The sequence below is a fragment of the Heterodontus francisci genome, chromosome 24, assembly GCF_036365525.1.
Source record: "Heterodontus francisci isolate sHetFra1 chromosome 24, sHetFra1.hap1, whole genome shotgun sequence".
In the NCBI taxonomy this organism is placed as follows: domain Eukaryota; kingdom Metazoa; phylum Chordata; class Chondrichthyes; order Heterodontiformes; family Heterodontidae; genus Heterodontus; species Heterodontus francisci.
In genome coordinates this window covers 51,249,106-51,271,114 of record NC_090394.1, presented here as the reverse complement: position 1 = coordinate 51,271,114, position 22,009 = coordinate 51,249,106, and the positions used below count along the sequence as shown (strand labels likewise).

Here is a 22,009-nt window from a genome sequence, read left to right as displayed (position 1 = left end):
GAGGACAGCGAATGTGGTACCATTACTCAAGAAGGATAGACCAGGTAATTACAGTCTGGTAAGTCGAACACCGGTGGTTGGGAAACTATTGGAAAAAATTCTGAGGGACAGGATTAATCTCCACTTGGAGAGGCAGGGAATAATCAGGGATAGTCAGCACAGCTTTGTCAGGGGGAGATCGTGTCTAACTAACTTGATTGAATTTTTCGAGGAGGTGACTAGATGTGTAGATGAGGGTAAGGCAGTTGATGTAGGCTACCTGGACTTCACTAAGGCTTTTGATAAGATCCCTCATGGGAGATTGGTTAAGAAAGTAAGAGCCCATGGGATCCAGGGCAATTTGGCAAATTGGATCCAAAGTTGGCTTCGTGGCAGGAAACAGAGGGTAATGGTTGAGGGTTGTTTTTATGATTGGAAGCCTGTGACCAGTGGTGTACCACAGGGATCGGTGCTGGGACCCTTGCTGTTTGTAGTGTACATTAGATTTAGACATGAATATAGGAGGTATGATCAGTAAGTTTGCAGATGACATGAAAATTGGTGGTGTCGTAAATAGTGCGGAGGAAAGCCTTAGATTACAGGACGATATAGATGGGCTGGTAAGATGGGCGGAGCTGTGACAAATGGAATTTAATCCTGAGAAGTATGAGGTGATGCATTTTGGGAGGAATAACAAGGCAAGGGAATATACAATGGATGGTAGGACCCTAGGAAGTACAGAAGGTCAGAGGGGCCTTGGTATACTTGTCCATAGATCACTGAAGGCAGCAGCACAGGTAGATAAGGTGGTTAGGAAGGCATATGGGATACTTGCCTTTATTAGCCGAGGCGTAGAATATAAGAGCAGGGAGGTTATGATGGAGCTGTATAAAATGCTAGTTAGGCCACAGCTGGAGTACTGTGTACAGTTCTGGTCACCACACTGTAGGAAGGATGTGATTGCACTGGAGAGGGTGCAGAGGAGACTCACCAGGATGTTGCCTGGGTTGGAGCATTTCAGCTATGAAGAGAGACTGAAAAGGCTGGGGTTGTTTTCCTTAGAACAGAGGAGGATTAGGGGGGACATGATTGAGGTATACAAAATTATGAGGGGCAGAGATGGGAAGAGACTTTTTCCCTTAGCAGAAGGGTCAATAACCAGGGGACATAGATTTAAAGTAAGGGGCAGGAGGTTTAGAGGGGATTTGAGGAAAAATGTTTTCACCCAGAGGGTGGTTGGAATCTGGAATACACTGCCTGAAGGGGTGGTGGAGGCAGGAACCCTCACAACATTTAAGAAGTATTTAGATGAGCACTTGAAACGCCATAGCATACAAGGCTATGGGCCAAGTGCTGGAAAATGGGACTAGAATAGTTAGGTGCTTGATGGCCAGCACAGACACAATGGGCTGACGGGCCTGTTTTTGTGCTGTATAGCTCTCTAACTCTATGTCAGATTTTTTTCAGCAGGGCAGGTGCTTTCTGGCTTGCTGGAATGCCAGCTGTTTCAAGTAGCTTCATCTTCTGGGTCAATCTGTTGCTCTCGCTCTCTATGGCTGTCTTTGTTTTAAAGTACCTCTCACTTCCTGTTAGGAGTCACTCTGGATTCTTTCTCACCGCGATCACACAATGGCCCATGGTTACTTCACACATCCTTTGTTTTGGAAGAAGACATTCAATTCTGGAATGTTTTTAGGAAGGTGTAGATGGGTTTCATTAACATCTTTTGGTTTTGAAGATTTGTCCTTTGTCTTTCATCAGACTGTTTGAATACACAAAAGGCTAATCCCCTATTTTCGTCGGTAGCCATTTTGGACCATTGTTCACTTTTTAAAATAAAAGTTCATTTTTTAAAAAGACAAAGTCTGTTTTTTTCATAACTCTTCAGAGTTATCCCATGAATGTCGTAACATCGCACTTCCAATGTGTGTGACAGTATGTACGGACAGTGTAAAATTATCAGCTCATCTTGTACTTACCAGAACATGGTTTTAGATCCAAGGAGCTGTACTCAAATGAGTAGGCTAAATATAAACTGCAGGACTGATGCACATTATCTGAGGCATTAAGTTGGATCCTGATATTGCCCTGGAGGACATGCAGTGTTACTCCATAACATATCATAACCCTGGATAAACCGTTGTAGAAGTAACATAATCAGAAGTGGACTGGTTATCCATATTGTTTTCTTTTGTGCTACAATATTATATACATATCTAATCAATGTGATTGCTGAACTGAATTACCTTGATGAGACAGAATTTAACATTGGCAGGTACTCCTTTAGCAATGCATGCTGCTTCCTTCATTCCATTCATAATTTACTTACTGTTAAACAACTTATGCTACTCTATTTACATAAGCAGAATAAAACTTGTTAAGTGGGGATTTTGAGGTGGGTGAGGGATTTTAAATGGATTTCTTGTCTAAATGTAGGTCTCAATCTTCAGTGGTCATCATTAGTATATAGTTTGTCATCCAAATAACCTATCTAAAGGAGCATTGTTGAGTTGCCAACTACCCCTTTATTATGTACCCTTGCTACGAGCCATAACCTGTGGGAAAGTGGGAATTTCTGTTATCTCCAGCTGCAGATCACACTTTCTGTGTCACTGCCAATCTTATTCAGGTCGGCCAGCTGATCTTAACACTAAAGTCCTTACTAACCATGATTTTATTTCAGTGACTCTAGTGAGTGTCGTCTAACTTGGAAAGGTTTGAGCAAATGTATGTCATAATTGCTAAAGTGAATTTTCTTAATAACTAAAATCTTGAATTTACAACCAATTAAGAGAAGAGCAGTTCAAGATGCACGTACATTCTGCAGCTTCATTTTCATCACCTTTTAGGATTGCTAGCAATTTTTGGGACAGCTGTTGGATTTGTTGTTTTAGTTGATTTTGGGGAGATTGGCCTTGGCCATTTTGATGATTAAATCTGACTGGTGCAGTCATACAACTCCCCAGGGGGAGAAATTCCTTTTGACTGCAACATAGACTTATAATTGAGCTCTTGTATGTTATGCAAAGTATTATAGGTCACAAGGATTTTTATTTTAAGTTACTCCAGAAGGTCATTGTGTCCTATTTAAGCCGTAAATGATGAGTTTTGTGTCAATGTGGCAGGACAGGTAGATAGAGTGGTGAAGAAGGCATATGGAATGCTTTCCTTTATTGGCTGAGGTATAGAATTCAAAAGCAGGGATGTAATGCTGGAACTGTATAAAACGCTGGTTAGGCCACAGTTGGAGTATTGCGTACAGTTCTGGTCACCACATTAGAGAAAGGATATAATTGCTCTGGAGAGAGTACAGAGGAGATTTACAAGAATGTTGCCAGGGCTCGAAATTTGCAGCTATGAGGAAAGATTTGATAGGCTAGGGTTGTTTTCCTTAGAACAGAGAAGCTGAGGCGTAACTTAATTGAGGTGTACAAAATTATGAGGGGCCTAGATAGAGTAGACAGATGCCCCTCTATGTTGCTTTCATAGATCTCATCGAAGCCTTTGACCTCATCAGCCGACGTGGTCTCTTCAGACTACTAGCAAAGATCGGATGTCCACCAAAGCTACTAAGTATCATCACCTCATTCCATGACAATATGAAAGGCACAATTCAGCATAGCGGTGCCTCATCAGACCCCTTTCCTATCCTGAGTGGCGTGAAACAGGGCTGTGTTCTTGCACCTACACTGTTTGGGATCTTCTTCTCCCTGCTGCTGTCACATGCGTTCAAGTCTTCAGAAGAAGGAATTTTCCTCCACACAAGATCAGATGGCAGGTTGTTCAACCTTGCCCTTCTTAGGACGAAGACCAAAGTATGGAAAGTCCTCATCAGGGAACTCTTCTTTGCTGATGATGCTGCACTAACACCCACACAGAAGAGTGTCTGCAGAGACTCATTGACAGGATTGCGGCTGCCTGCAACAAATTTGGCCTAACCATCAGCATCAGGAAAACGAACATCATGGGACAGGACGTCAGAAATGCTCCATCCATCAATATTGGTGACCACACTCTGGAAGTGGTTCAAGAGTTCACCTACCTAGGCTCAACTATCATCAGTAACCTGTCTCTCGATGCAGAAATTAACAAATGTATGGGAAAGGCATCCACTGCTATGTCCAGACTGGCCAAGAGGGTGTGGGAAATTGGCGCACTGACACAGAACACAAAAGTCCAATGGTTTCAAGCCTGTGTCCTCAGTACCTTGCTCTACGGCAGCGAGGCCTGGACAACGTATGTCAGCCAAGAGCGACGTCTCAACTCATTCCATCTTCGCTGCCTCCGGAGAATCCTTGGCATCAGGTGACAGGACTGTATCTCCAACGCAGAAGTCCTCGAGGCAGCCAACATCCCCAGCATATACACCCTACTGAGCCAGCAGCACTTGAGATGGCTTGGCCATGTGAGCCGCATGGAAGATGGCACGATCCCCAAGGATGCATTGTACAGCGAGCTCGTCACCGGTATCAGACCCACCGGCCGTCCGCTTTAAAGACGTCTGCGCACACGACATGAAGTCCTGTGATGTTGACCACAAGTCGTGGGAATCAGTTGCCAGTGATCGCCAGAGCTGGTGGACAGTCATAAAGGTGACGCTAAAGAGTGGCGAGTCGAAGACTCTGTTTCCTGCTGTTGGCAGTACAAAAGACAGATGTGCAAGGAGAGAGCCAATTGTGTAACAGCCCCGACAACGAATTTTATCTGCAATGCCTTTGGCAGAGTCTGTCACTCTAGAAGTGGCCTTTATAGCCACTCCAGGCACTGCTCCACAAACCACTGACTACCTCTAGGTGCTTACCCATTGTCTCTTGAGACAAGGAGGCCAAAAAAAGAGAAAGATAGTGTAAACAGGAAGGACCTGTTTCCCCTAGCGGAGAGGTCAATTATCAGGGGGCACAGATTTAAGGTGATTGGTAGAAGGATTAGAGGGGACATGAGGAAAAACTTTTTCACCCAGAGGGAGGTGGGTGTTTGGAATTCACTGCCAGGAATGGTGGTGGAGACAGAAACCCTCAATTCTTTGAAAAGGTACCTGGACATGCACCTGAAGTGCTGTAACCGGCAAGGCTATGGACCAGGTGCTGGAAGATGGGATTAGATTGGGCGGCTAGTTATTTTGGCCGGCGCGGACACAACGGGCTGAATGACGACCTTCTGTGCTGTAATCTTTCTATGGTTAATCAAATAAGCAAGTCATTTTGAAGTCTAGGAAATAAGAGAGCTATTTGGAGATCTTGTGCTGAATGTCTCCACTAAAATCTATACTATCTGACAACCATATAATACCAGACCTCGCAGAATTGCTTGTAATGAATTGGAAGATGTGCTGTTTTGGAACAGGGGTGTTGTACTATGTGACACACAATGTATTACCAGGGCCACTGATTTATAGACGATGAATAAGTCAAATTTTGTTTTTCGTTCATGACGTTCATGGATTTTCCCAGTATTTTGTGAAAACTGAAAATGAGTGGCCTTGATATTTTTCTATGTGCTTACTTTTTTAAAAGCTCAGTCTAATCAGTAAGATGGTGGAAAAGATGTACCAGTTTGGAAGTATACAGCTGCTGTTTAGCAGCAGTGTGCAAGGTATGTTGAGGAACATAGCATCACTGTGGTTTTACAGAAATGAGGATAGAGTAGGAGGTCTAGCATACTGGTATATACTGCTTAAATCAAATTATTTGAAAATTAAAATTGTCTTAGCATTAAAAAATGACTGCGCTATCTGGCTTAGACTAATGTGCATGGAAACTGCAGACCTTGTGTAATGTAGATGGGTCTTCGGCACTCGACAGAGAGACTTCCTAAGAAGGGGATAAGAGGGAACATTAATTTAATTCCTTTCTTCCCTCCCCCATCTCCCGTTCGATTGGATGGTTTATGGGCCTCATCCTTTTGAAGAGTTCCTTCTTTGTTGTTTTTATTTTCTGCCATTATAAACTCTACTGAGGTCAAATGAAGGGAAAAGTGGGCTATTTTTTCTGCTGAACTGCTCCCAAAATGCTTCTGATCAAATGTACCATGTTTGCTAATCAATGTGGCCTGGTAAAGTGCCTCTACATAGCAATTTCCTTTTTTTTGCTCCAGTGAGGAAAATGAAGTGTGTTAGCTTATGGACCCATCAAAGCCTTTATCATGTGATTGTTGTTTACTTTGTTCATTGTACAAGATTATATTGGTTTCTTGTCTTGTCCTGCTGACTTTACTTCAAAACTTCATAAATGAAGAGTTACAAAAATTTGATAGACTCTTAGAACAATAATTAATTTCTACTATCTGTAATTCCTATTTAATCAGTCCAGATGCAACTGAATCATAGAGTCGAGTCATACAGCACTGAAACAGGCCCTTCGGCCCACCAAATCTGTGCTGACCATCAACCACCCATTTATACTAATCCTACATTAATCCCATATTCCCTACCATTCTGCTACCTACACTATGGGCAATTTACAATGGCCAATTTACCTATCAACCTGCAAGTCTTTGGTGGTGGGAGGAAACCGGAGCACCCGGCGGAAACCCACGCGGTCACAGGGAGAACTTGCAAACTCCACACAGGCAGTACCCAGAACTGAACCCGGGTCGCTGGAGCTGTGAGGCTGCGGTGCTAACCACTGCACCACTGCGCCGCCCATCTTAGGTTAAATTCTGTATCGATATTTTGTTTCTCCCCAGTTTTCTTTATCCTGTTCTCCTTGAATTTGTTATTTCCTTGTTAGGGAAAGATTGCATAAAATAAAGCGGAAAGCAAATTATTAATATTTTATAAATAAATGCAGATTCATATTGTTTTTCTTTCAGCCCTAGACCACCAATTCCTCTGTCTCTCTTGCTGTCAGAAGATGAAGCTGCACTTATAATTCAGTCTTTCTGGAGAGGTTACCAGGTACTATCCTTTTCTTTGTATTGTTTAATCATTAACCTCTTGAGATTTAAAATGTGGATGTGTTTTGCTCAATTTCCTCACACTTTGGGTTACATGCATTGCACTTACTTTCACCTTTAGGTAATTTAATATTATGTAGAGATGGACCATTTGTATTTCTACATTGAAGTGCCCATCTCCTGGCCTATATTTGTCACTTGATCAACATCACTACAATCTATTATCTGGTCATTATCTCAAGGCTGTTTTTGGAACGTGCTGTGCGCAAAGTGGCTGCCGCATTTCCTACAATATAACACTGACTACAATTTTAAAAGTATTTAATTAGCTGGAAAGCCTTTTGGGATGTCCTGAGGTCATGGAGGGCATTGTATAAATGCAAGTTCTTTCTCCTTTCTTTCTGAATGTCCCTTTAAATACTGTCTATAGAATACTTTTGTGGTAACTAATTCCATTGCAGGGTGTGCGCAGCGTTGTCATTTTTTAAATTGTGGCTAAAATTAAAATTCCATATAATCTATAATTGTTATATTGGTGTTTAGTGTCTATCAGTGTAATTAAAATTACTTGAAAAATGATTCATAAAAGGTGATAAAGATATTGTATTGCTACTAGGCTTGCCACTTTGCTGCTTCATAGTGTCTGAATCTGCTATCTACAAAGCAAGTGGAATGATGGACAATATAGATGGATCAATGCAGTTCGGAACCTTAGGATGACATACTAAATTGTTCAGAGCTGTCGTCGCAGCACAATTTGAGTTCTGCACTCAGTTTGGATACAGAAATGTAAAGGATACGGTTGGGCCCTGTTTTGATGCAGAGAGGAGCTATTAGACTGAATTAGTCCTAACTTATAAGGATGATGAGGAGAAACTTGAACTTTTGCAGCTTTGAATAGAGATGACTTGGGGACAATCTCAAAATAAATCTATAAACCTATCAATCTTTTATGATAAGAAGTATATTTGGAGAACTACTTCAAATTAAAGCAAGGCAATGTGACAGATTTAATCTGAGGTTAGGCAAATTTTGGACTGGTTTTGGCAAGTTACACACAGTGATGAATACCCGAAGTGGACTTCAAGGTATGTGGTGAAAGGTACTTGGGAACCAGGTAACATCTGGGCACCTGATCATCAGCATTCTTTGGCATAGATTTTACCATGTTTAATCATTGGACGATTGACGCTTCATATGTCAGGAGCATTTGGATTGGATAAATACTGGGGAATTCTCTCAGGATTTCCTGCCAAATTAAAGACTGACACCATGGCTAAACTGAGGCAAAAATTGGGGTAAATAAGATCAATGCAAGGGAACCTAAACTAAAACTCCACAATTTATGTAAGCAAGCACTCTTAGAAGTAATTTTTACTTTACCTGGAGAAATGGGTGTTTGTAGGGTGCATGTAAAAGTGAGATAGATTACTATTTCATGTGCTTAGAATGATTTCTTTTAAATTCCTTTTTTCTTTAATAAAAAGAAAAAATTGTGCTTTTAGCTCGATACCATTAAAACTGGGTAGAAACCTGGTTCACCATTATTTTGTCGACAGTTGGCAAGTAAAATAACAAGGTAGGCTCTTAATAGTAAAGGTCTGGCCTCCTAGAGCTGTAAAGCTTTCACCTTGAAATTCATGCTATTAAATAACAAAGGTACATGAAGGTCACACACTTGCATTCAGGCAAAAATTAGTCCAAGGTCTTCACTTTCTATTTATGTTTAAAGCTTAGTTTTTAACATCTGTATTGACTGTACAAGTTAAAAAAAGTAAAGGGAATATACAAAGCTTCAGAAAGGCTACGCACTTACACAAAGGCAAAATCATTCTGAAAACAAATTAAATTTAAGTATATGCAAAACATCAACAATTATTTACTTTTTGCATGAAGGTAGCGCAAAAGATATAATTTATCTTGTCTTTAGATTGAGTTTACAAATGATAGAAAATATTCAGTGTCAATATGAATAATTAGGATAATTTTATTGTTGGATTAGGAGCAAATAGTTAACTATTTATTCGTCAATCAAAAATTCTGTAATGGGAATGAACTGAATGAGTTACACATCAATTATGCTTTTTTTTAAGTAGGAAATCATCAGCTGATCATATTGCATCAAAGAAATCTTGGCCTAATTAAAATAAGATAAACATTGACTAAATTGCAGCAATACTTCCGCTTTGATGAGGATATTGGAGTTTGAATCTCAGACTCAACAGACTTTTGCACTTGGGCTTCCCCTTGTTGCACAAGTGCTTCTCCAAATAACCAAAATAATGGTTTGAATCTTCCAACTTCCAAAAACAGGTGGGTTGGGGTAAAAATGCAAAAAATCTGAAGAGAGGACCCCAACCCATTTTGAACATGCTTCCTTCCGGTTTTGACGGAGGCGTGATGAGGAGTAGGCAACCAACCTGCTTGTGGGAAGCGGGTTGATCATTTAAATATTATAATGATACTGCCTGCTTTGGGTTTCTCTGGCCGCGGAAACTCGGCAGCTTAAAGGAGGCAAGAAGGGCTGAACACATGAGTTAAGTGCCTTTAAAGCACTACATCTGTGCCAGAAGGAGAAGGAGTGCTTCCTCAACAGCCAACAAACCCCTTCCCCGCCCACCACCCCCCCTCAACGATCTGTCAGTCCTCCCCCCAACCCCACCAAAACCACCATCAGACCCCCTGGACCACAATCCAACCCTCGCCCTGCGATTAGGACCCCCCAACCACAATAGGAGCCCCCTTCCCATGATTTAGACCCCCATTGTGATCTATCTCACTCCCCCAGTACAACTACTTGCTGTCTTAGGCTTCAGCCCTGTGAAGCAGGCTTCCCACCTGAAAGGCCGCCAGCCTATCAATCAGGCTGCCTTTTGGTGAGGAACCCATTTAAAGAACCCCTGCAGTTAAATTCTGCAGGACATTCGGGAAACCCATTCTTTCAGGATTCCCAATGTCACAACAGCACCCTCTCTCCCCACGCCCCCCCCCTCCCCCCTCCCACCATCTAAATACCCCTGCACAGAACTTGTCTCCAGGCCAAAATCCAGGCCAGTGTTACTGATGACCTCAAGATGTCCCTGGAGTGGACTGTCCATCTTCACATCTGGAGCTTGTGTGGATGAAAGAATGAGTAAAATAAAATATTAACAAAGTCAGTCTATAAAAGATGCAAAGCAGACTTTTTACTGGAGGGGAGGAATGATTGCTATCTGATCACCTCAAATGACTTATAGTAATGTCTCATTGTAACGGTTAACTTTGTTAACTTGTTTTTGTTTTTATATTTGAACATCTTGTAGACCCTATAACCATTGATGCTGTAAAGGTTTAGCAATTTCACAAAAAATAAAATTTTAGATGGTCATAGCCTGTTTTGTAACCTTTTGTTTTTTGGAGTTCTTTTTACTCTCTGCTATTGTCAGTTATTTATTGAAGATATTCAAGAGAAATTACATGTATCTCAGACAAATTAAATTATTTGAGCTGTTATGAAATAAAATTATTCTAATATGGAAAGCTATATACTTGTAACCACTAATTGTAAGAAGTAAGTAAGACAATAGTAACATTTACTGTATATTCTTTAAATTGCACATTCTAAAAAGCTAACAACCTGATGAGATACCTAAATTGTGTTTTTGAATGAGCATTTTTAATGCATTAAAAATAGAATACGATTGTGCATGAATGTGAAGGCAAGATTAATGTCCAGTGATACTGACTGCCACTAATCTTTAAATAGAAGGCATAAATGTAACCCAATTATCAATGCCAGGAAAAAACAGTTTAATAACTCCAGTTTAGTTAATATATGTATTAGGAGAAGCAGAGAAATGAAATGTGAAGTATTGTAGATGTAAATAAAATGTACACAGTGTAATTGGACATGTACAAATAATTTAAGCAATGCAGTAAGGCAAAGAATATAGTGAGTTAAACATATGAAAAAAACAGACTGCTTAGAATGAAAATCACGTGCTGTAGTGAATAATACAATGTGATACAGAATGCATGGCTCTATCTTTTTAGGGCAGCTTGAAACTATCCTAAGGCTGACAACCTCCCCATTCAGAGAATTACATAACTGGATTGTGACATTGAAATAACTGCAGTGTACTGAATGTCCTTTCTGCAATGAGGTTTCTGTTTGAACTTCACCTGAAGGTCTTTACAATTTATCCTGTTTCAGTTCTCAGCAGTTGGGTTTATATCATGGAGATTTTTGAAACCCAAGATTGTCTTTCACAAATTGTTATATTTTAAAAGAAAAACAGCCCTTACTTTTCCAAATTCATAAATTGTCTTAAGTTAACATTTGCTGTACAACATTCATATTTTGTTAAAAATTAGACATTCGATCAGATTTCCTTGGTCCTACAGGCCCAGAACACCTACAGAAGAAGCACAGTCAATTGGAAATATGGGCAGAGATGCACAATGTTAAGTCTATGCTCCAGCAGCATTCTCAGGAGCTTGGTCCCATGAGTGGCAAATGCCCCAATGGTGCTGTCCCTCAGGAAAGTGCGCTGATGCAAATTCTGTTTTTTTTTTGTTTGTATATGTTATAGGAAGCTGTGCTTCAGCAGTTCCAGTCATCATCATAAAAGAGGCTGTTGTGAAACGTTAGTTATTAGGGTGTCATGAAGCCTGAGTTATGTGCAAGTGACCCAGCGTGATTGAGCTCTGATTTTCCCTCCAAAGAGGAAGTGCTTAGCCTCTGCTCAATGACTATTCAAAACCTCATGATTATTTTACCAATCTGTGAAATAGCCCATTTAGAATACCACATTATTATGTTACCTCTTATACAGCAATTGAAAATAAAGTTGCACATCAGGGGTTGAATAATAATTGACTATCTCAAGACAGCAGAATTTTTTTTGTGTACTTCAGTTATGAGTTATTATTTGGGCAGTTAATTTCATTTCTTACACTAACAGAGGTCTGAATATTCACTGGAGTTAAATTTACCCATTCTCATGGGAACATTGCGACATAGGAACAGAAGTAGGCCATTCAGCCCCTTGAGTCTGTTCTGTCATTCAATTAGATCGTAGCTGAGCTATATCTTAACTCCATCTACCAGCCTTTGTTCTGTAACCCTTAATACATTTGCCGAACAAAACCTATCAATCTTCGTTTTGAAGTGTTCAATTGACCTAGCTTCAACAGCTTTTTGAGGAGAGAGTTCCAGATTTCCACTATTGTGTTAAAAAAGTGCTTCCTGACATCACCCCTGCATGGTCTAGTTCTAATTTTAAGGAATAGGCCTCTTCCCCACCAGAGGAAATAGTTTTTTTTTTATATCCACACTATCGATTCCTTTAATTATCCTCAACACTTCAATTGGATCATCCCTTAATCTTCTATATTTAAGAAAATACAAGTCTAGTCTATACAATCGATCCTCATAATTTAACCCTTTTAACTCTCATCTCATTCTGGTGAATCCATGCTGCACCCTGTCCAAGGTCAGTATATCCTTCCTGAGGTGTGCTGTCCAGAAATAAACAGTGTTCAAAATGAAGCCTAACCACCACTTTATATAACTAGACAATAGTTTCCACCCCTTTGTATTCCAATCCCCTTGAGATAAAGGCCTACATTCCATTAGCCTTTTAAATTATTTTTGTAACTGTCTAATGGTGAATGTTATACTTGGATCCCTAACTATTTATGTATCATGTAGAATATGTTATACATTTCCTGTCTTCCAACCACCTTTCTTCCCTCACCATACTACAATGTCTAGGAATCTATAACATTCTAACAAAATAACAGTAATGAAGAAAATAATGGCTATAAAGAGTGACAAATCACCAGGACCAGATGGTTTTCATCTCCGGGTTTGAAAGGAAGTAGGTGAAAACATTGTAGATGCCCTAACTATAATCTTCCAAAGTTCTCTCGATTCAGGAACTGTTCCTTTAGATTGGAAAATTGCACGTCACTTGCCATTTAATAAAGGTCAGAGAGGGAAACCAAAGAATTGTAGACCAGTTAGCTTAACATCTGTTGTTGGGAAATTACTAGAGTCTATAATTAAGGATAGGGTAACCGAACATCTTGAAAATTATCAGCTGATCAGATAGTGGATTTGTAAAGCATAGGTCATGCCTGATGGACCTGATTTAATTTTTGGAAGATGTCACTGAAGTAGCGGACAAGGAACTGTCCATTGGATATTATTTATATGGACTTCCAAAAAGTATTTGATAAAGTCCCTCGTAAGAGACTGTAAGCTAAAGTTGAAGCTCATGGAATTGAAGGCAAATTATTGGCCTGGTTAGGAAATTTGCTGGGTGGCAGGAGACAGGGAGTAGGATAATGGGCAGATGTTCTAATAGGCAGAATGTGACTAGTGGTGTCTCGCAAGGATCAGTGTTGGGGCCTCAATTTTTAAGCATATTTGTTTATTGATTACTTAAATAATGGAACAGAAAGCCACATATGCAAATTTGCCAATGACCCAAAGGTACATGGCATTTTAAGCAGTGTAGATAGAAATGTAACATTACATAGAGGTATTGATAGATTAAGTGAATGAGTAAAACTGTGGTGAATCGATTTCAATGTAGGCAAATGTGAGGTCATCCACTTTGGACCTAAAAAGGATAGAACAGGGTACTTTCTAAATGGTGAAAAGCTAGAAACAGTGGAGGACCAAAGCGACTTGGGGGTCCAGGTACATAAATCATTAAAATGTCATGAAAAGGTACAGAAAATAATCAAAAAGGCTATTGGAATGCTGGCCTTTATATCTGGAGGACTAAAATATAAGGGGCTATAAGTCATGCTTCAGCTATACAAAGCCCTGGTTAGATCACACCTGTGAACAGTTCTGGACACCACACCCTAGGAAGGATATATTGGCCTTTCAGAGAGTGCAGCATAGATTTAGCAGAATGATAACTGGACTCCACGGTTAAATTATGAGGAGAGATTACACAACATGGGGTTGTATTCCCTGGAATTTAGAATGTTAAGGGGTGATTTGATATATGTTTTCAGGATATTAAGGGGAACAGATAGGGTAGATACAGAGAAACTATTTCCACTGGTTGGGGAGTCTAGCACTAGTGGACAGAGTTTAAAAATTAGAACCAGACCTTTCAGGAGCGAAATTAGGAAGTACTTCTACATGCAAAGGGTGGCAGAAGTTTAGAACCTTCTTCGATAAACAGCATTGATGCAAGATCAATTGTTAAGTTTAAATTTGAGAATGATAGATTTTTGTTAACCGAAGCTATTAGGGATATGGGGCAAAAGAGGATATATGGATTTAGGTCGCAGATCAGCCATGATTTCATTGAGTGGTGGAACAGGCTTGAGAAGTTAAATGGCCTTCTCCTGTTCCTATGTTCTTATAACGTGTGACCTCTTATGCTATTGAAGTATGTGTTCTAAATTAAACAACATTATAAAACAAAACCACAGAACATCAGAGCTGTTTTAATCAGTTTTCTTTCAACTAACCCTGAAATAAGGCAGGTGATGAAAGATAAAACAAAACTTCAACTAATTTTCCCATGTATTTTAATGTATCTGATTGTGTTGTGGCAGGTACGTTGTGCTTCAGAAATACAAGAGCTGCGGCAGTGGCAAAAAGAACTGAGGGAAGAGAACAGAGGTTTAAAAAGAAAAATAATTACATTTTGGGCTGAACAGGAATCTAAAGGTAACGTGAGTTTGTATCAAGCCTTGAACCTTAGTGCATTGTATAAGATAACCTTAACAGATTTCCAGAGGGTAATATTCTAAGACAAATCTGCAACTAATTTATCATTCCATCTGTTTATCTGTCACCACTAATTAGTCCAGTCAAACTGGGTCTGTTCGTCACTGTTGCATAGTACCTTTTAATTGAAAAGAATTGGACTAGTAATCCAGAGGCCTGGACTAATGCCCCGGAAAAATGAGTTCAAATCCCACCACGGCAGCTGGGGGAATTTAAATTCAATTAATGAATAAATATGGAATAAAAAGCTAGTGTCAGTAATAGTGACCATGAATCTACCATATTGTTGTAAATGCCCATCTGATCATCGAATGTCATTTGAAATCTGCAGTCCTTACCAAGTCTGGCCTACATGCGACTCCAGACCCACAGCAATATAGTCGACTCTTAACTGCCCTCTGAAATGGCTTAGCAAACCACTCAGTTGTAGCAAACTGCTACAAAAAAGTCAAATAAGAATTTAGCTGGTCAGACCACCCAGCATTGCACTGTTGGTGTACCTATACCACATGGACTGCAGCAGTTCAAAAAAGCCACCACCACTTTCTCAAGGGAACTTAGGGATGAGCAACAAATGCTGGTCTTGCCAGCGATACCCACATCCCATGAACAATTTTAAAAATTTTTTAATCTCATTGGTGGTCTGAAAGTAGGATGGCATCCACAATGAACAGGCACTCCACCAGAATACCCTTTCAGCTTGAGCTGCAGTTGAGTTAATTGCATACTATAGAACAAATACCAGCTGCAAAGTGATTGGAAAATCCTGATAACCAGTTTGAAATCAGGAAGAGAAATGAGAACAGAAATTCCCTTTCATAAATTCGTGTTTGCTCTGCCTAATAATATTATAATTTTCTAAGTGTCCTGTTACCTCATCCCTAATAATAAATTGTAGTATTTTCCTACTACGGATGTCAGGCCAACTGACGTACAGTTCCCTGTTTTCTCTCTCCCTTCTTTCTTGATTAGCAGGGTTATGTTTGTTACCTTCCAATCCGTGGGTGCTGTTTTAGAACCAAGGGAATTCTGGAAGATCAAAACCAATGCATCCACTATCTCTGTAGCTATCTCTTTTAAAACCTTAGGATGTAGGCCACCAGGTCCAGGGATTTGTTGGCTTTTAGTTCCATTAATTTTTCCAGTACTACTTATTTGCAAATACTAATTTCTTTAAGTTCCTCATTCTCACTAGATCATTGATTCCCCACTATTGCCGGAATGCTTTTTGTGTCTTCTAATGTGAAGTCAGATACAAAGAATTTGTTTAATGTCTCTGCCATCTCCTTATTCCCCGTTATAATTTCTCTTGTCTCTGCCTGTAAAGGACTCACATTTACTTTCGCTTATCTCTTCTTTTTTACATACCTATAGAATCTTTTACAACCTCTATTTATGTCTCTTGCTAGTTTACTCTCTTATTTTCCCTTTCTTAATTTCTTGGTCATCCTTTTGCTGAATTCTAAAATCTTCCCAATCCTCAGCATTGCTATGCTTTTTCACAATATTATAAGCCTCTTCCTTTAATCTACTGCTAACTTCTCTTGTTAGCCACTGTTTGATCACTTTCCCCGTGAATTTTTTTATTTTATTTCTTAAGGGAATGTGTATTCTTTGCGAATTATGAATTATCTCTTTAAATGTTTGCCATTGCTTATTTACTATTATATCTTTTAATCTAGCTTCCCAATCTACCTTAGCCAACTCACCCCTCATACCTATGTTCACATTTAAGACCCTAGTTTTGGACTCAACTAAATCATTCACAAAATTTTATATTGAGTTTATAATATCATGATCACTCTCCCTTAGCAGTTATTAATTACCCCTGTCTCCTTGCACAGTACTAGATCTAAAATATCCCATTTTCTAGTTAGTTCATTGGCATATTAATCTAGAAAATATTTTGAATGTATTCATGAACTCTTCCTCCACACTATTACTGCAAATTTGGTTTGCCCAGTCTACATGAAGATTAAAATAACCTGTGATGACTGTATTACCCTTGTTACATGCACCTGAAACTTTCTGTTTGTACTATGCCTCACACTGTAACTATTTTTAGGGTGACTACAAACTACTCCCTCCAATGTTTTCTTTTTGCCCTTTTTGTTTCTTAGCTCCACCCAAACTGATTCTACATCTTGATTTCTCAAGCTAAGAATTTTTTCTCTCCTGTCTTTATCACATCCTTTATTATTAGGGCTAACCCCGTTTCCATTTTGCCCATCTCTTCTAAAAGTTAAGTATCCTGGAATATTTAGTTTACAACCTTGGTCGTTCTGCAACCCCATATCTATGATGGCTACAAGATCAAATCCATTATTTTCTGTCTGTGCTATTAAGTCATCTGTTTTGTTGCGAATGCCTCACACATTCAGATGTGCCTCTAGCTTGAATTTTTTCTATTTTTCCCTGATGTCACCATAGTCACTAATGCACTACATTTGCAAAGTTCTCAAAGGCCCCTGCCTGGAATTTCCTTCCTAAAACCTTTCACCTCCTTACCTTTAAATGTTCTCCTTAAAACATTTGACCAAGCTTTAGGTCCAGTCCTAATTATCACCTTCTTTGTTTCTGCTTGCATTTTTGTCTGATATTGCTGCTGTTAAGTGCCTCAGCATGTTTTGTCTACTTTAAAGGTGCTATACAAATGTAAGTTGCCATTTTTATTGTTAGTATTGTTGAATATGAATATCAGCTGCTGTTTTTCTGGAAGCTTTATATCTTTCTTTGTTTTTCTCTCATTTTATGTCATTCTCTCCTTTTTTTCTCTCTCCTTTTTCTCTTTTCTCACTTCACTCTCAGATAACACAAAGTTAGGTTATGTAAAAGGAAGCCAAAAATTATAAATAGGCATAGACAGATTGAGTGACTGGGCAAAATTGTGACAAATGGAGTTCAATGTAGGGAACCTTGAGGCTATCCATTTTAGATATAAGAAAGACAAATCAGAATATTTTCTAAATGGTGAGAGACTAGAAACTGGAAGAGCAAAGGGATTTGGATGCCCATGTACACTAGATTTTAGTGATTTGTGTATAAGTACAAAAAGAAATCAAAAAGCCTTATCAAAAATCAGTCTTCATCTCAAGAGCTTTGGAATACAAAGGAGAGGAAATTGTGCTTCAGTTATACATAGCCTTGGTCAAACCCCATCTGAAATATTGCATTCAGTTCTGGGTACTGCATCTTAGGAAAGATATATTTACATTTATCAAAATTATACCGGGGTTTACAGGATTAAATAATGAAGACAGACTGCGTAAGCATGGGTTGTATATCCTTGCGTTTAGAAGGATGAGTGAGGGATGATCTAATTGAAGTGGTTAACCCGATGAGAACATTTATAGAACAGGCACAGAGTAACTATTTCCTCTGGTGGGGGAATTCTGAACCAGGATTAAACCTAGAGTTCGGCCATTCAGGAGTGAAATTAGGAAGCACTTTTTCACTCAAAGGGTAGTGGAAATGTGGAATTCCTTTTCCCAAAAGGCTGTGGATGCTGAGTCAATTGAAATTTTTAATACTGATATCTAAAGATTGTTTTTATTAGGTAAGGGTATCAAGTGGTATGGATCAAAAGTGGACAAATGGAATTGAGGTACACATCAGCGATGGCAGAACAGGCTAGAGGAGCTGAATGTACCTATTCCTGTTCCTATGTCACTTTCTCTTTCTTTGTCTCGCTCTTTCTTACTCTTCCTCCTTTTTCAAAAGCAAGATGATAATATTGAACTTATAAAAGACCTTTGTTAGGCTACAGTTCAGCATATTAGATGTAGCTCTGAGCATTTCAATATGTAAATCATTCGAAGAAGCAGACTCATTTATGCACAGTATCATGCTGATAAATTCCTACTCTCCAGGCAAGTACCATGCTACCTTTATCTTAAAGCAAATCAGCATGCGCCCAATGGCCTGGAATTTCCAGGGTTTTGATGGCAAATGGTCAGAAATTATCCTCATTACCCCTGTGAATCTGACTGTCTCTTCAGGATTTAGCGTGTACAGATTAATACGGATGTGCTGAAGTTATGGTCAGTTGTTCACTGCTCCGCCATAGGCTGCACCCCCACCCGCCACCAGAGCCGGCAATAAGCAAAATCAATTGATCTGGCGAGAACTTCCCCTTTTCCACTTTCATATCGCTGTTTAGTTTAGTTTAGTTTAGAGATACAGCACTGAAACAGACCCTTCGGCCCACCGAGTCTGTGCCGACCATCAACCACCCATTTATACTAATCCTACACTAATCCCATATTCCTACCACATCCCCACCTGTCCCTATATTTCCCTTCCACCTACCTATACTAGGCACAATTTATAATGTCCAATTTACCTAGCAACCTGCAAGTCTTTTGGCTTGTGGGAGGAAACCAGAGCACCTGGAGAAAACCCACGCAGACACAGGGAGAACTTGCAAACTCCACACAGGCAATACCCAGAATTGAACCAGGGTCGCTGGAGCTGTGAGGCTGCGGTGCTAACCACTGCGCCACTGTGCCGCCCATAAAACCCCATAAAAAGTTAAGTCCTGTTCGATGAGGTGTAACTTTTTTAACAATGATCTGAGTAAAGCTTGATTAGATTATGATTAGAGATACAGCACTGAAACAGGCCCTTCGGCCCACCGAGTCTGTGCTGAACATCAACCACCCATTTATACTAATCTTATACTAATCCCATATTCCTACCACATCCCCACCTGTCCCTATATTTCCCTATCACCTACCTATACTAGTGACAATTTATAATGGCCAATTTACCTATCAACCTGCAAGTCTATTGCTGAACAACCAATCTGGCCCTGAAAAATTAATTTTATATTTGTGCACTGTTCTTCAATATCTCCATTATGGTTAATTACTAGATTTTTTGAACTAGATTTTTAAAAATAGTTTATAAAAACTTTAATGTTTGCTCATATTTCAGTTTTTACCTTATTAACCCCCGTGTCTGTCCCAATTTTTCTTTTGCTCTCTGTAAAATTTTTAAAAAGTGATTGTATTCTTCGTGTTTTTCACTTCATGGTTGGCTGTCTGTGAGAATTCTTCAATGTTATTGGCTGCTTGGACAGCTTGATGATATCACTGCAGCTCGACACTGGGAATCCCCATTAAAAAACGCTACAATTGCACATTGAGAGAGGTAAAGTTCTCACCACAGACATTGCTAGATCTCTCAGCGCAGCTTTCTTCAAGGCCAGCAGTGGGCGCCCTTGCTGCACTGCCGTCTGCAAGGATCAGGCCATTATTTGACCCAGAAAGGAAAGTGCAAGATTCCTAAAAGATAGCTATACAACAACACTGGCTGTGCAGAGTTATAATGAGATAAATCATCTATCAGAGTCATCATAAAACACACCAGAGGTATGTTAAAGCAGAAAGGTAGCTGCCAAGACAGTTTTGGGGGAGTTCTACAGTAGGGCCTGACAGTAGTCTGCTGCATGCAACATGACTATGTCATCCTATAGTGCATCAATATGGAGTACCTGGAGGAAGAAACGATGAAAGGCACTAATAAATTACCCTTGAGATCGAAAAGGCTGAAGATACACCTTTGCTAGCCATTAGAACCATGGATGAGGCTCTCATTGATAAAAGCTTTTCCCGTCCACCCACTGCATGAACAATTCTCCCTATATCTTCATGATGCTTTTAACAAATATTCGTTTACTTTCTTTGCCTTGACATACTACTGAAGAGCCAAAAATAGACCCTTATCATCTGCTGATATATTGTCAAACATCATGCAAAAATATTCTCTGAACACAGTATTATCTCAGTACAAAATTTATTCTCCCAAGTGTGATATGTGTGTATGTATTACTGCTGCTTTGCAGCCTGTTGCTTCTCTTTTGTGACAACACATGACTGATGTGCTCTATAACTTTAGTGCTTCTTCTATGTGCTTCCATAGTGGTGGGATTGAGCTGCCGTTGACCTCTATAATCAGAAGCCTAAGATGGCCCAGTTACTGGCTCTGCCACTTCTACAATTTTGAAGCTTTCCTGACTTGGTCTACTTTTTTGTTACATGTACAGCGATAGGATAAGGTTGGCCAGGAGATCCACATGTTTTGGCATCCTGATAAATAGTGCCATCGTCCATGCCTATTCCATTCATATGTTGCTGCTGGATACCAACTCATCATGCTCACTGTGATGCATGACAGAAGATCTGATGGCAGTGATGAGCTAGTCAATCAGAAGATCTATCCATGTGATCCCCATGTCTATCCAAGACAGAGGAGAGAGGATGTTGCAGATAAATGTCCAAGGCCTTTATTGCCGCTATTTGATCATTCACATGATGGACCTAATAACCTCTGCTGAGGGAAGTGAGGGAGGGTTGCTGGGGGTGAAGAAGGCTGTGGTGTAGATGTACATGGAGCTAGCACATGTTTGCCAGTGGACTGAAGGTTTCTGGTTCTGCAAACTAATGCAGTAGTGGACTTCTCAATAATTGCTATCATCTGTTGAAGGTTGCTTGGAACAGCCTCTAATAACTGTGGCAATATTTGATGCTGAGAAATCATTCATCTTTTAAAACCAAGTACCCTAAAATCTGCACCAATTGCCTGACCAACTAAAGATGGATAAGAGCTGGCCTTCAGACAGCAGTTTCTTACTGTACCTCTGCCACCGCTGCCTTCTCCTGCGCACTTCTGCTCGGTGTATCACTCAGTGCACTTTCCTCTACTTCAGTCTTGAAATTCCCCATGTTAGATGTGCCTATGTTTTGCTTTGGAGATTTGAAGGAGTGATGCTGCATACTGTGAATTGTTGTCTTGTTCAGAATCACAAGGCACTGACTTCTTCTGGCAGACCTATGCAAAACCTTCAAGTATAGCTTTTCGTAAAATATGTGACACTATTATGCCTCAGTCTCTACTTTGATGTCGGTAAGAGAATGAGCAAATGTGGTGAGGAGAAGGTTCACATGAATACTAATTTAGGGCTGGATCCAGGCCTTCTTCCCATCTCCTGCTTTGTCAGTGGTGTCCCTTCTCAGTATTTCCATGGTCACTTCTTCAACAAGAGTACATTGTGCAGGATTTTTTTAATGGGCCAGAATTTTCTGTAAAATAATGACAAGGCTAAAAGCGCTGTCAGTTATTTATAGATAAATGGTACAGCAATTTCAGGTGAGGAGCAGCTGTGCATTTAAATGTGAAAATCCAAAAACTGTAGTGAGAGTTGTGCTACTCTGCCATTGCTTCGCAAAAGTGGCACTTCATCCTTTGCCACTATATTTTTTCTTGAGGATCTTGCTGTATTTATCCATTAATTGCCCATTAAACTCTCAAGAAAGATAAGTCTTGCCATTACATCCTTTTAACAACATGACTGCCAATCAATCTCTCTGGCACCAAAAAATAACACTTATAAAA

General features: G+C 39.7%; 1 protein-coding gene across 1 annotated transcript in view; it reads left to right on the top strand.

Moving 5' to 3' along the window:
• Window positions 1-22,009, top strand: part of iqck (IQ motif containing K) — a 156,868-nt gene that overhangs the window by 103,735 nt on the left and 31,124 nt on the right. The window contains exons 7-8 of the mRNA XM_068056166.1: window positions 6,790-6,874; window positions 14,440-14,554. Of these exons, the coding sequence (XP_067912267.1) occupies window positions 6,790-6,874; window positions 14,440-14,554 (200 nt within the window). The remainder of the gene's footprint in view (window positions 1-6,789; window positions 6,875-14,439; window positions 14,555-22,009) is intronic.